We start from the raw sequence: 16,191 nt of genomic DNA, 5'->3' as shown, positions 1-16,191 counted from the left end.
TTTCTGAAGAAGGGTTTCGGCCCGAAACGTCAGCCTTCCTGCTCCTCTGATGCTGCTTGGCCTGCTGTGTTCATCCAGCTCTACACCTTGTTATCTCAAAATATGCAAGAGGCCAGCTGGTAAATCGCACACGTTCATAATCCTTCATTAAAACTGCAGCGTTATATCAAGACCTCAAGAAAATACAGGACAAGTCTAAACAACAGGAAGACAAATGCTAGATCCTTGACATTAAGCTGTTGAATAGTGACATTATCAAGTAAAAGGCTCAAATGACTTACAAGTATTCACGCCTGTGACTAGGAATGAAGTAATTCTATGCAGCACAACTCCTGGACCTGCTGAGGCAAAAGAAATTTTTTTTCCCCTACTTGACTATGTGGAGGAGATCCTCTTCAAGTCAAATTCTAGTCAACTGAGTTCAATAAAAAGTTCAGTGAGAACAGCATTAAGAAGTTATTGCACTGGCTATGCGATGTTAATTTGCGTTAATGAAAGCGCTAGAGAAAACGCACACAATTGTAGTCAGAGCATATAAATTCAGCTAACACATTCAGTTAAGCCTTGGGCTGGGTGCGTATATTTGCTGCATTAAAAATGTGTCTAAATCTTTAATTTGTGTGACACTAATTTAAATTGTAATTTGTAGTCAGCATTCAAGTAAAACCTCTTGGACTATAACCTGATGTTGCGTGATTTTTGACCTTGTTGGGATCTTATAAGAGAAGCCAATTTAGTGAGATTTACAATAGAGCACTAGAATTGGGGGCCTCGTGGTGTTAAGTGGGAGGGGAAGAAAGAGGTGTTTTGCTACTTTTTGCCCAAAGCAAGCAGTGATTGGTGACTATCTCCAACCTTTTAAGTAAAAGGTCAGTCTTTTGTTTGTGTTTAATTTCTTTTCTTTATTGTAAAGGTAGCTTGTTCAGTAGAAGATTGATATTTGTATAAAAAATGAGGAGCAAGCTTTTCTCAAGTGCAAAGAGCAGGAATGTTAGTGATTTAATTAATAAATAAAGTATGAAAAAAATAGCAAGTCAGGTGATGGGTTGCACCTGCAGCATGTGGAAGCTGCTGGACACCAGGGTGACTTACACTGACAGAATCTATGGGAAGTGTTTGCAGCTTTAGCAACTTCAAAATCAGAACTGAGCAGCTGGAATCCAATTTGCAGACATAGCATATCAGGGAGGAAGACGACAACTGGACACCTTGCTGCAGAAAGCTGCCACACCCCTTAGATTAGGTCATTCAATCTTAGTCTGTCACTTTAGCTCCACCTTCAACACAGTAATTCCAACAAAAATCATCTCCAAACTCCGATCTTGGACTGTGCTCCGCCCTCTGCACCTGAATCCTCGACTTCCTGACCCACAGATCACAATCAGCAAGGATAGGCAACAACACCTCCTCCACAATAATCCTCAACACCAGTGCCACACAAGGCTGCATACTCAACCCCTTAATAAAAGCCTTACGCACTCATAACTGTGCCAAATTCAGCTCTATCACCATTTACAAATTTGCTAATGACTGGAGTGGGTCAGATCTCAAGCAACGACAAGACCGTTCAGGAAAGAGATAAGATACCTTAATAGCAAAGTGTAAAGGCAACAATCTTTCCCTCAATGTCAGCAAAACAAAGAAGCTGGTTACTGATTTCAGGAAGCAGAGTGGAGGACATGCCCCTGACTGAATCAACAATGCGGAGGTGGAGATGGTAGAGAGCTTCAAGTTCCTAGGAATAAATATCGCCAGTGATCGGTCTTGGTCCATCCACGTCAACACTACAGTCAAGAAAGGATGCCTCTACTTCCTTAGAAGGCTAAATTCTCATGTCCATAATGACACTTATCAATTAAGCAGCATCATATCCGGTTGCATCACAGCTTGGTATTGTAACTGCTCTACCCAATACCGCAAGAACTTCGAGAGATGTTGAACACAGCTCAGTCCATCACGAAAACCAGCCTTCCTTCCATTGACTCTGTCTACACTTCCTGCTGCCTCAAAGCGGGAAACATAATCAAAGATCCCTCCCACCTTGGTTATAGTCTCTTCCATCAGCATGAGATACAAAAGTTTGAAAACACATCCCAACAGATTTAAGATTAGTTTCTTTCCCGCCATTACCAAACTTATGAATGGACCTCACGTAAGTGTTGATTTTTCTCTGTAGCTGCAAAACTATATTCTGCATTCTGTTCTGTTGCCCTGATGCACTAAAGAAAGATACCATTTATCCGAATTTCACAAAAAACAATACTTTTGACTGCATGTCAGTACATGTGATAATAATAAATAAAATCAAAATCAAGGATGGAGGGAGTGATTGTAGGTGAGGCAGGTATAGAAATCCAAAGGGGCAGCTCTTAAGGCTGTCCAACAGTTGAGGTTCTTGCAACTGTGTGGATGAGCGATTGGACTATAGGGAGGACGAACAAACTGCCCATGACATCATTGAACAAAAAGCTATTCAAGTTAGAGGAAGAAATGGAACACAGTAGTAGTAGGGGCCAGTATAATTAGGAAACAGGTAAGTGAGAGTCCTGAATGCTGTCACTTGTCCAGTACCACTGTTAAGAACATCTCTGCAGAATTGGAAAGGAATTTAGAGTGGGAGAAGAGAGAGGGGAGGCAACGACCTAGTGGTATTGTCACTGGACTATTAATCCAGAAACTCAGCTAATGTTCTAGTGACCCGATTTGAATTCCACTGCAGCAGATGGTGGAATTTGAATTCAGTAAACATGCCAGGACAACTGCAACCGATGCAAACACTCTCAAGTTTTACTAAAACAAAAGGACTGACACCACTTCATTGGTAATAGTAAGATTTTAAACAGCATTTTCTGTGGTCAGTTTTGAACTGTATACCTATGCAAATATGCAATCACAGAGATCTTTAGCAGACTGTATAAGTTGATGCCAACTATGCTAGACTTTAATACATGTGTCCACGGACATGAAGGAACCGGTAGAATATGAAAAGGACAGCAATTTCTCAAAAATTGTTACTGAAATCATTAAAAGACAGACAAAACCGAAACGAATCCTGCTCCAGTCCCATCCTGTCCCCCCGTTAACCAGACAAAGTTTTGTTTTGGTCCATCCTTCCAGGAATTCTGATGGAGATATCCCATTAGGTTCTGCAAAGAACCTAGTAATGGAAGCTTATTTCATTAGTACATTCAGCCTCAATATCTTTCATTATGCATGGGAGGGTGTCCCCAAGTGTCAAAACAACTCTTGGTGAATACAGCAAGAGGCATATTCATGAATTGTTTGATGGGATTCCCAGTGCACACACCTCCTAACTAAAAATTTAAAATATTTAAGATAACAACAAAATCAAGTATCAAGACAGAAAAAAAGGCCTAAATTGTGATTGGGACACAGGTGGGTATCTCAGGTTGTTTTTTCTGGGGGTGGGTGGGGTCCACACAATGCATTTACAAGATACCTCAAGCGTAGAATCATCACCGAAATTCTTTCCATCAACATCCTTAGGGGGTTACCACTGACCAGAAGCTGAACTGGACAAGACATACAAATACAATTACAATGGCTACAAGAGCCAATTATTGGCTTGGAATCTTACACGAGTAACTTGCCTTCTGACTTTCTAAAGGCACAAGTCAGGAGTATTATGCAATACGCCACACTTAATTGGATGAGGCATCTCTAACATCACAAGAAGCTTGACACCATCCAGGACAACGAAGCCCACTTGACTAGCAGGCATGAATCCACAAACATTCATCCTCTCCACCATCAATACTCAGTAGCAGCAGTGTGGACTGATCCACAAGATGCATTGCAGAAATTCATCAAGGCTCCTTAGACAACATCTTCTAATTCACACACTACCATGGCAAAAGGACAAGGGCAGCAGATACATGAGAACATCACCATCTGAAAATTCCCTCCCAAGCCGCTCACCATCCAGATTTCAAAATATCCCAGTGTCAATAGATTAAAATTTTGGAGCTCACTCCCTTTGTTGGTCTACCTCCAATTAAAAAAAAAAGACGACTGCAGTGGTTCAAGGAGACCGCTCGCCCACTGCCTTCTGATGGGCAGTAAATGTTGACCCAGTCAGCAAGCCCACATCTCAAATGAATGAACCCCAAAAGTGTTTTCGCGTACTCAAACAACAACACAGAATATAAATACAAACCTATTACATTAATTAGCTAGAAAATGCAGGTTCAAATCCCACACTAGCTGACCCGACAGTTCAATACTGAGACAGAACTGTACTGTCAGAGGCATTAGCTGTTCATGTTTTCATGTTGTTTCCATTCCAAATCTACCAGAAGTGAAACACAGCTTCATTAAAATTGCCCACATTGTCTTTTGGATGGGAAATTAAAATCTCCGATCTCGTGACACTATATGAAGAATGGAGATGGAGAGTAAGGGGTCACTCGGGGCGACCAATATTTCTCCATCAGCCAATGCTGCCAAAATTGTTTCATTGGTCATTTTATATATTAATACAAGGCTCTGAAAGTGACAAATTGGCTGTCAAAAAGGCAAGAAAGACTACATTTCCAAAGTAATTCAAAAGTAAAATATTATAGCTACTGGAAATTTTAAATAAGAAAAAAAACTGTCAGGTAGTACCAATCGAGACAGAAATAAAATTAACTATTCAGGTTAACTATCTTGCACCATAAAAGGCTCTGTTGCCTGACATGAGTAGTTCCAGCATTTTCAGTTTTGCTGGGATAAACTTTGATTTCCTGAGGATGTAAATACACCATTTAAATGCAAGCACTTTCTTTAAATCTTTTAAGCTTCTAGTGAAAGCCTTTTTTGAAAAAATATTAACATTGCCGGATTATATCAGTTATATTGACACAATAGCCGATCATTTTTAGTATTGGCAAAGATTCATGTTGGAAAAAGAGAAATCACTGGCATTCATTCACAGAAAACTAAACGTACCTGCACTATATAAGTGGTTTCTTCAATACTGGGAACCTGATGGCTGTTCTTTGCTGCTGATACTGTACATCTCCTCTCAATTATTGTGCCGGAGCAACGATTGAGAATACCAAATCAACGTAGTTGAAAAGGCTGCCAACATTTTCATGAGCAATGATCTACAATAAGTGGGTCAACTATGCTAGCTTATTCACTTCCCTTATTCCAAAAAAAAAAATCTGGAAGCATTTTTCGATAATGGGATTCAAAAAGTGTGTAAAGCCGTGTACAGTAAGGATCTATTTAGTGCACGAGGGTCAATCAGCCAGACTGCACTCAACACAACTCTGCAGAAACACTGACACAGCAGCAGAATTTGAAAATATTTCAATGGAAAACAAGCCGAGTTCATTATTCAAATTTATAAAGTTCTGTTAACTTATAATTTGTTAAAACAAAGAAGTGGGAATTGATACAATGTTGACTAACTCCCCACTTTAGTGTTCAGTGAATTTAAGGTTGTAAAAACAAACTATCATCCTAAAACTTGAAACTTACAACTTTTTAAATGTGCTGTGAATACAAATATAATGCTGCAGGATTAACCACCAACAATACTGGTACTTTATGTCACATCATATGTTCACAATGGTTCTCCCCCTCCCACCACAATGACTGGTGACTTCAACTATCTCATCAGCCAAATTGTGTAATTCAGGATAAAAATTTTGTTTATTAGAATACAAAAGTAAAACAATACAACAAAATACTGATACAAGGAACACTTATAAAACAATCAGTCCCAAAAGCTAGAAGTAAAAACAATCCAATAAATTCCTGTGTCACTGTATGTGGATAAAGTTATTGCCTCTAGCACAGAAAGAAAACACTTTACTTCAAAATAGGGACAATTATTTGCACAAGCAGTTTTACTGCTCCCTAGGGTGTCAGATCGTACTCAGTATCTTCCCTTGAAGCCTTTATTTCTCAAGATGCCAGTGTTATGACTGTTCATAACATAGTATTACTGGAGAACCTGGATTTTACTTTTCCAGTTCAATGTACATTCTGCCAATTCAATTTTACAACTGCAAGAGAGCCACAAGAGAAGTCCAGAAGCAGACTCATGAGGAGAGAGAACAGGCCCATAGCATTAGTCCTGCTGTGAATACTTTCCAAGTAGTCAGGGCTGGGAGAAGTCCCAAGTTGCTGAAATGTCAGTATGAGAAAACTCTAGAAGATGACGACTGTGGAAGAAGTGTCAGAAGGATAGCCATCATATAAGGCTGTTGAGGACATGGGTTTAGGGAGCTGATATGAAGTATAATAGTGACCCAAGTTAGTCATTTGTTTTACAGATCTTAGGGAGAAAACTAACTCAAGAAAATAGCATTAATGTGAATGCACACAAATTTGCCCAAAGGAAACTGATTATAGCTGCTCCAGCTGATCAAGCAGCTTTTGTATATAAGTAGAGGTAACTCTTCACTGAAGTATGAGCATCTGTGAGCTTACTGCTGAAGTAAAAGGGATGAATTTTTATTTCAAATGTTTCTGAGATTGCTGTAAAGTGCTTCTTGAAAAGTGGAATAAAGTTTGTGGGGTTTTTTGAGCAATGATTTTTTTAAGTTAGAAGTACATTGGCAGCCTCTTGGGTTATGTTCAGTGACTGACCTCCGTGGTAAACAAAATGAAAAAGAAAACTTCTAATCTATCAAACCGACATGTCTAGTGTTACCATCAACTGTTAGTACTTAACATCAGTAATAACTAACTTTCTATCTCTCAAGAATTGAGAGTAATTTGAGGCCAAACCTGAATCAAAGTTGTTTAGAATTTCAATATGGTCATAACAATCATTGACAACTAGATTTTGTATCTGCCCCTATTGTGACAAACTTGCATTAATCAAACAACTTCAAACAAACTGAATCGATTTCAGATAAAGACTTTTGAGTAAGGTTATTTACCCTTAAAATTACAATGTCTTGACTACTTGCTTCACTACCTTTCACATATAGAGACACTGTAGAGTTAACAGAAATAACATTTTAAATTCATGACACTTACCCAGCTGTGTTTCCACCATGGAACCACTTTCTCAGCCAGCAATCAATACTTTGCATGCAGTTTACATTTTCCCTAAGTGGTAACTATCATCTCAAAATGTTCAATTACCAATCATAACCTTAAGTAAAATACAAGTAGAGACTGTTGGAAACATTGAGCAGATCAGGCAATATCTCTAGAAACGGCTAACATTTCACATACCGGTTTTCAGTAGAACCAGAAGACGCGAAAGATTTTGTTTTAAGTCAACGTGCAAGTAGCTAAGCTAAACAACATCCCTCGATCGTCGACGATTGATCGAGACAGCTGATCAACAGTTACAGGGAATCCGCACGGAAACATTTGGGTCCAAGTGTACTCTGGAATCTGGTCGGGCGAATCATCCGGAGGCAGTCCTCGGTGACGGAAGCAAGGAAAGAATTGGATGATCATGCAGATGAAAATCTGCATATGAAATGGATACCAAAGGCACGCATTACATCTCGGAAGTGGCAACAGTTAAGCGCAAGACACCGGAGGCGCAAGGAGTATGCCCATGTCCAGGCCCACTGGGCAAAGCGGAAGGGGGATATGGTTAAATCCATCCTCCGTGGGGAGTGGAAGGACATGGTGGTTGCCGATAAGTGTTGGCCTGATAACACAGTCAAGTATTGGAAGGAGCTTCTGTCACGCAAGCATAAGGCGGATGATAAGCCGATTAGGAGAATCCTGGATACAAGGGGGGACCTAATTCATCCGTGTGAGACAGAGGAAGTGAGGAAAGCCATAGTGGCCTCCAAGGGCACAGCAACCGGTGTTGATAGACTGTTGGCTGACGAAATAGCTGCGGCCAATGGGAGGATATGGGCCGCATATTTTAACATCATTATTGCCTTGGAATATGTTCCTAAAAGACTACGGGTTTCCCAAATAACTTTAGTCCCCAAGTCTGAAGGGAAAATTATTAGCCCAACGGACTTGAGGCCAATAAATATAACATCTGTGGTTCTCCGGGTATTTCATAAGATCCTCGCTGAGAGATGGATGTCCTGCCCGGACCTGCCGTCCTTTCAGTTCAGATTTTTGGTGGCCGGATGGGACGTTTGAAGCCACCCAGCTAGTGACGGCGGTGTTGCGTGAGGCAACTGCAAGATACAACAACTTGGCTTGCGCTTTTATTGATGTGTCGAAGGCAATTGACTTGGTCGCTCATGACACCATCTTTCGAGCGGCAGCAGGATTTGGAGCGCCAGCACCGTTGGTGGCTTTGCTGAGGAGTGGCTATGATGGAGCGGAAGCCCTGTTGGGCGAAACCACGATCAGAGCCGCCGGGGGGGTGAGGTGAGATCCCCTCTCTCCACTGCTATTTATTATGGTGGTTGATGAGGTGATCGCACTTGCTGATAGACGCATAGGGTACCAGCTCGCTGATGAGAAGGTGGACGTGGTGGTCTTGGCCGAGAACGAACCACGCCCGAGAGAGAAACTGGGGAAATTAACAGCGTCCCTAAATGCAGCGGGCATGAAGATCAATCCCGCAAAAATCGATGACTCTCTTGGTCGTTGGATCGAAGACACTAAAGAAGGTGGCCATCAGGGAGATGAAGATCTGTATGGATGGCTCGGATATTCCATCGATGGGCCCTACCAACCAAGTCAAATACCTGGGAGTCCTACTTAATTGGAAGGGACAGGCACCAATGCCTCACAAGAAGATACTTCATGAGATGATTCAGGAAGTTTCACACGCCCCGTTAAAACCACAGCAGCAGGTGGAAATCATCCACAATTGCTTAATTCCAAAACTGAAGTATAGTCTGACGTTGGGTGAGGCACATCGTAACACCCTCAAGGCTACAGATCGGCAGGTCAGGCAGGCCATCAGGAGGTTGGCTCCGTCTCCCCAAAGACGCATCCATCGGTTTTATACATTCCACCATAAAGGATGGCGGGTTGGGCATTCCATGCCTTTCGACAGTAATACCGGTCGAAAGAGGGAAGAGACTGGAACGACTCTTAGCGAAAGAAACCCCTTGGATGTGGGCGTTATCGACGCCGGACTCCTTTCAGCCCGTGTGTAGAGAGATGTCCAGAGGGGGCAGGATTGGAAATGATGAGGTATCGAACTTGCAGGAAGCTAAGGGGGACTGGAGAAAGCGCATGCTGAGCCACACCGACTAAGATACTGCAGGGGGTGAAAGCTGACCAAATATCATACAGGTGGTTGTTGAAGAACGTAAAAGATGTTCCCCAGGTTGTTCATCAGAGCGACTCAACTGGGAAGTGGGTCGCTCTCGAAGAAGACTAGGAGAGCTCGAGGTGCCTGTGGAACTGGGGACAATAAATGCCGAGACGACTGTGGCAAACCGGAGACGCTCAACCATGTTTTGCAGAGTTGTATGGTTACACATGACGCACACTGCGCATGACATAATCGAATAGTTAAACAATTGGTGCGACAGCTGCGACATGTCATGCAGGCCGAAATAATGATAGAGCCGAGAATACCACTGAAGACATCATTCTGCAAACCAGACATCGTAATGGTGAAGAACGATACTGCCTATGTGTGTGATGTAGCGGTGCCTCTTGAGTCATGTATGGAAGAGACATGGACTCTAAAACATGAGAAATACAGATGTGACGAGGTGGTAACCGCTACACGGAAGCACTTGGCAGCGTTGGGCCACAGGATCGCGACGGTAAAACAGATTCCGGTTGTGATATCTTGCCGTGGGCTCATTTACACCAAAAGTGCCATTCACCTCAAGAGATTGGGGATCTCCAAAATATCCATCGGAGACCTGATTACTATCGCTATGGCAGTGTCAAATGTTATGACATTTACATGCGTGGAGCAAATGGATGAGGGCTGTGCCCAGATGGCCCTGTACCTCGACCTGTGCCTTCTCGTCCCGCAGATAGTCCGAATGATGTGCAATAATGTCTGAGTTTGCATTCCTCTTTTGACAATAGCACTACGGTGCATCCGGTAAGGATCGCTCCTTTGTGGAATGGCCTTACCAAATATATGTTATAGCAAAAACAGCTTGCTCATTTTATCATTCTCTTGAATTCTTGCATACCATACTTAATGTTTGCTGTTGAGAGTTGATGTTTCAAGTCCAATATGACTTCGTCAAAACTGTTTAGTTTCTCTCTCCACAGGTACTGGCACATCTGTGGAGTTTCTCCAACACTTTCTGTATTGATGCCCAGTGATCCAAATTTGACTTTGCAAGACTCTTGCCCGAATGCTTACAGTCCTGGCTCGAAGAAGGACAACAGCATTTGTTCAACTGTCTTTCCACTGAATGTGACAATTTGGCAGAGGAAATAACACTGGAATTTCTCTGGCACTCTTAGGCATCACTAATTCACAGTCAACGTCTCAATGCAATAGAGGAGTGTAGAGACGAAGAAAACATCGGATCTGTATGTATTTTGAATCAACCTGATCAGGCACATAGTGACACATCTCTACAGAGGTAGGACTTGAACACAGACCTTCTGGCCCAGAAAAAGGGCCAATGCTCTTGTGCCAGAAGAGCTCAAAAACTGTTCTGTAATTGGACCTTAATTGACTTGCCGAGGTTTTTGCTGTCAAACAGTTGCTGCCACAGTTTGGAGAAGCGTGACGTGGTGCAGCTGATCTGATGGATCAGCTCAGTTTTTTTTGGGGGGTTTGCATGTGCTTTAAGGGACCCACCGCCAAGGTGGACAAAAGTGGCTTGTTCAGATATCAACATCTCAAATATAACGTTGTACATAGATTCTTTGAAAGCAATCTCTCATCTTCCCCTCCATTCCAAGCCCAGCAAATATCCACAGCTGTTTAAATAACTCAGACATGTGTCATAATTTTAACTTCAGCAAAAACAGATCACTTCATCATTGTTCACAGGTTGTATGCAGCACAGCCCTATCTGCCACATTTACCCACATGCCAGTGGAAACTACACTGAAAAAAAAAACAGCAATTTTATTGATCCTAAAACATTTTCGCCAAGATCATGAAAGACATTATGTGAATTCAAATTCTATCTTTATTCACTTCATATCTGTGCAAAGTTTCTGATTAATGATGATAGTGCTTAGAAATGAGGAGTTAGAAATATCTACAATACCACAGTTACACCGTGCATAACAGAGCTATTTTACCCTCCAGTTTTCAACGATCATGATCCCCAGAGTAAAACAATGTGATCTACTCAGACACCAAATGCATAAATCAGGTTTGTACAGCGTCACAATTCCTTGGGGTTTATGATGCACTCGCTATGGAGTTGAGGAAAAGAAAAGAAAAACAAGTTACTACAACACTTATTTCTGTGTTTCAAAAGTGACATCTGACAGATTCCGCCAAACAGATTGCTCACCTTCTCAACTGGGTACTGGTGCATGACACAGGACAGATATAAATTATAGACATGAAAATAAAACTAAAAAGAGTTTGCAGTACAACATCTATACTTATAACAGGTGGCCTAATTGCCCACCTGACTAAACACAAAAATATGTTTGGAGACTGTGATTTGGCTTGAGGACAAGCACATCAAGTCCTCAATATTGAACTTTTAAATCAAACCACAAAGGAAATGACAAAAATATTTTAAAAATCAGCCAGACTATAACTTGAGAAGCAAACAACTTGCCCATTTGCATTCAACAGCAATTTTGCAACATCTGGGAACAAAGCACATAGCCATAAACAGCAGCCACTCCTGAATGGTTAATTCAGATTCTTTTCTCCAATAATCATAAGGCTATGATCAATTAATCACCGGTACAGGACTTCTTCACATTGCCCAGAATCACCATCAGGTTTGCAAACTCAGCATAACACTTCAAACAAGGGAATTGTAGGATATTTTAAGCTTTGTGTACAACACTTTCATTTTCCCTTTATCACTGAGGAATCATCTGAAAACAGTTTCATGCTTACTTCAAAATGTATCTTATAATATAGCTATAGGTTAACCTTTCCCACACATATAAAATATTTCATTAAAGGAGAACTGATCAATAACAGCAAGCCTCAAAATCTGTAAAGGATAAATCTCTCTTGCTGTCAGAGCACAGCTTGCAACCGCTGAGGTTTTATCAACTGACATTACACTTTTTTCCCCTCTCAAAGTCCCAAGACACTGTCAACTTGCGGCTAAAAAAACAGTTGGGCATGCTTTTCTCCACTCCTTGAGGTATTTGTTCCATACCTGCCACTAAGATGTGCAACAGCACATGGGAAGAACTCTCCTTATAGCTTTCTCCCTCTGAAGAACTAGCAAGACCCAGCTGGATGGAGAATGGAATTGTATCTTGACTATATGGGAGTTAAAAAAATGAAGTCTTCATTTACACCACTATGGCACAGCAGATTATGAAACATATTTCTGAAACTCTCACTGTCCCTGATGAAGGGGCTGTGCTCCAAAAACTTGTGTGATTCCAAATAACCCTATTGGACTATAACCTGGTGTCGTGTGACTTCTGTCAGTGAGAATGTCAAGCAGTTCTCAGGCATTGTGGTATGGATGTAAAACCCTCTTCTTCTCTGTTCAATAACAGCCCAATGCAAGGTGATGTATCCCTACTACATCAGCGTGAAGTTGTATATTTCCATATTGGATAAGTACGCTGTCATATTGTCTAAATAAAATGTTTCAGCCAAATTAGTAAAATTACATGAATCATCTTATGATGTGAATATTCACCTAATGAGATGCTGATTGAAGCCTACGAGAGTGTATTTTGTTCACATTAATTACAAGTGATAGGAACTTTTAATTCATCAGTTTAAACCGAGTTCAAACTCAGGTATCTGATGTAATTAAACTAGCATATCTATTTTTTTTTAAAAATGGATACTTGGTCCATTCAACATTTCATCAGTTTAAAAAGTGGCAGAAACACTTCAATGCTCATATGAGCCCAAGCTAAACAGAAGCACTATTGGCCGCCAATGATTTGCTGGATATCTGGGAGGGAAGCAATAACATTTGACCTGGAGTAATGAAAATCTAGCAGCTGAGTTCAACACAAAGAACAGGAGCAGTCACAGAAGCTCAAAATCATCACTTGACAAATACATCACCAGAGAAAATATCCTCTGTGGGTGTACAACCATTTAAGCACAAAATGGACAATGTCCTCAACATAGCTGGAGGCTCCTATCCAATCATAATAGAAATAATACAGCATATAAAAATCAGTCAAGGAAATCAGAAAACATTGCCCAAATTCAGAACTTTCCTAAACCTTTGAGACTCAGGAACCACTTGCAAAGGGAATGAAAAAGATTCAAGGGAACAAATTACACGTGAAAAAAGGAGACAACAAGGTGCAGGGCTGGATGAACACAGCAGGCCAAGCAGCATCATAGGAGCAGAAAGGCTGACGTTTCAGGCCTAGACCCTTCATCAGCAAAGGGGGAGGGGAAGGGGGTTCTGAAATAAATAGGGAGAGAGTGGGAGGCGGATAGAGGAGAGGATAGGTGGAGAGGAAACAAACAGGTCGAAGAGGCAGGGATGGAGCCAGTAAAGGTGAGTGTAGGTGGGGAGTTAGGGAGGGGATAGGTCAGTCCAGGGAGGACGGACAGGTCAAGGGGGCAGGATGAGGCTAGTCGGTAGAAGATGGGGGTGCGGCTTGAGGTGGGAGGGGGGGATAGGTGGGAGGAAGAACAGGTTAGGGAGGCGGGGACGAGCTGGACTGGTTTTGGGATGCGGTAGGGGGAGGGGAGATTTTGAAGCTTGTGAAATCCACATTGATACCATTGGGCTGCAGGGTTCCCAAGCGGAATATGAGTTGCTGTTCCTGCAACCTTCGGGTGGCATCGTTGTGGCACTGCAGGAGGCCCAGGATGGACATGTCGTCTGAGGAATGGGAGGGGGTACAGTGAAAAAAGGATTGGCTTTAGGACACTTTTAAAAACACAGATGTTCTAAGGTAGGTGTTTTCAGAGAAGAAAATGTCAGGGGCCGTCTAAAAGTGAGAAGAGAAGCATAGACAAAGTGAAAAGATTGGAAAAGATGCACCGTGGTTTATGGCTCAGTCCAGCAAGGTTATGAAAGGATACGAGGGGTTGGATCATTAGCTTCAAATAATTTTTTTTCTGACACAGGAATCCATGTGAACCTTCCGAGAACAAGGCTAAGTTTAGTTACAGCTGCAAGCAACAACAATCAAAATGAGATAACACAATGTGGAGCTAGAGGAGCACAGCAGGCCAAGCAGCATCAGAGGAGCAGGAAAGTTGATGTTCAACCCGAAACGTCAACTTTCCTGGTCCTCTGATGCTGCCTGCCCCGCTGTGCTCCCCCAGCTCCACATTGTGTTATCTCTGACTCCAGCATCGGCAGTTCTTACTATCTCTGAACAATCCAAATGAGTTGTGGTTTGGAGAAAGTAAGGTGATTAGGCCACCACAGCTGATCTCATTTGTACTATTCCAAACTATGCAGACCACACAATTCTGAGCTGTGACAGTTCACCCTATTGATAATCATCTGAAATTACTTCCAGTTGTAAAAGTGCCATGAAGTTGAAGCACTCTTGGAATAAATTTTTCCCTGATCAACACACTTTCAAGAAAATCAGAGCAAACAGATCTCCTACTTTGAAAGAAACGCAGACAAATTCATCCTCATCCTACTGTCTACACAATGATCCTCAGGATTAATAGTCTAGCATGGGAACATATTATCATCATTGGACACCAGTGAATCTGGTTTTGTATATGAGGCCTGATTTAACACAATGAATCTCAACCTAGACATGCTAGAATTAAAACTTAGCAGCGGCCAAGTCCTTTTGTCCTGATAATACTGTTTGATAATCCATTACATGTGAAGGGCTGAAACATTGCACTCAACGTGAGAGAGAAAAGACATGAAAATACGAACAGTTGCTATACAGCAACCTTGCAAGATTTAGTCCATACTGAAAATGTACTTCCGTCCCAACATTGTACTGCCCTTCCAGCAACTCGAGTGAACCTGAATTATACAAGATGAAACATATTCATAAACTACCGTAGGTACAAACACTAACAGTACCCTTGTGTAATTAGAAAAAAGAAACTTGTGCTAACACATTACTCAAATCACGCCAAACTAGTTATGCAAGACAACATTAGAACAAATGCAAAGGCGGTTTCCAAACAGTTGTCTTTCTTTAAAAAAAACGCAGGAAGTGTCCCTTTAAACTGGATGCTGCAGCTTGGGATCTGGCAACCACATACAAACCTGACATTTCCTTCTGTTGCATCTCACTTTAAAAATAAACTGCATCGCGTTTTGGGGGGGGGGGGGGGGTTAAGTGTTTCCCAATGCCTGGCTTTTAACAGATTTTAAATCACCCGCTGATGATCTGAGCAGCCGTTCGCGAGGCCAAATAATTTTTTTCTCAAAAAAATGTCAACAAGGAGGAGGGACAGCAAGGAGGATGACAGGAGCTGATCGCCAGCCCTGGCGGTGCTTGCCTGGTCAGCGTAGGCCGCAGATCCCCGGGCTTACTTTGCCCTGCCCAGCCGTAGTTCCCCCGACCCCGGGCCCTCCTTACGTGGTGTCCTGGTTGAAGTTGGCGAACAGGAGCTGGCTGCTGCCGCCCTCCCCGCTCTGACTGGCCAGGTTCATCGGTCCCGGTGTTTCCCTCCCCCCAGTAGGGGGGGGGGGGGGGGGGGGGTGGAAGAGAGGCCCGCACCGGCTCCGCCGCTGATTTTCAACTCGGCTCCGCACGACGCTTGTTTTCTTTCTCCTTTAAACTCGGACCAGGAGCAGCAGCTCGAGCTCCGCACCCCTCATGGTGTTTGTGCAACGGCGGCCGCACTGCGCCTGCGCCAACTCCGCCCCATTTCCCTGCAATATGGCGGCCCCTCATTAAAGGCATAGGCCCTTCTCAAATCATCACCACCTCCTCCTCCTCCACCTCCACCACCACCACCACCACTACCACTACCTCCTCCTCCATCACCACCACTACCACCTCCTCCATCACCACCACTACCTCCTCCTCCTCCTCCTCCACCTCCACCTCCACCACTATCTCCTCCACCACCACCACTACCTCCTCCACCTCCACCACCTCCACCTCCACCACTATCTCCTCCACCACTACCTCCTCCTCCATCACCACCACCACCTCCTCCTCCATCACCACCACCACTACTTCCTCCTCCATCACCACCATCTCCTCCACCTCCACCTCCACCACCAC

The 16,191-nt window shown here is 42.7% G+C and overlaps 1 protein-coding gene across 1 annotated transcript in view; it reads right to left on the bottom strand.

Moving 5' to 3' along the window:
• The window catches only part of wipi2 (WD repeat domain, phosphoinositide interacting 2), a 61,656-nt gene extending 45,844 nt beyond the window's left edge, over positions 1-15,812 (bottom strand). The window contains exon 1 of the mRNA XM_020520377.2: positions 15,538-15,812. Within this exon, the coding sequence (XP_020375966.2) occupies positions 15,538-15,611 (74 nt within the window). The 5' untranslated portion in view covers positions 15,612-15,812. The remainder of the gene's footprint in view (positions 1-15,537) is intronic.
• Between the last annotated feature and the right edge of the window lie 379 nt (positions 15,813-16,191).

The sequence above is a fragment of the Rhincodon typus genome, chromosome 21, assembly GCF_021869965.1.
Source record: "Rhincodon typus isolate 14 chromosome 21, sRhiTyp1.1, whole genome shotgun sequence".
Classification (NCBI taxonomy): Eukaryota; Metazoa; Chordata; class Chondrichthyes; order Orectolobiformes; family Rhincodontidae; genus Rhincodon; species Rhincodon typus.
This window is presented reverse-complemented; position numbering and strand designations above follow the sequence as displayed.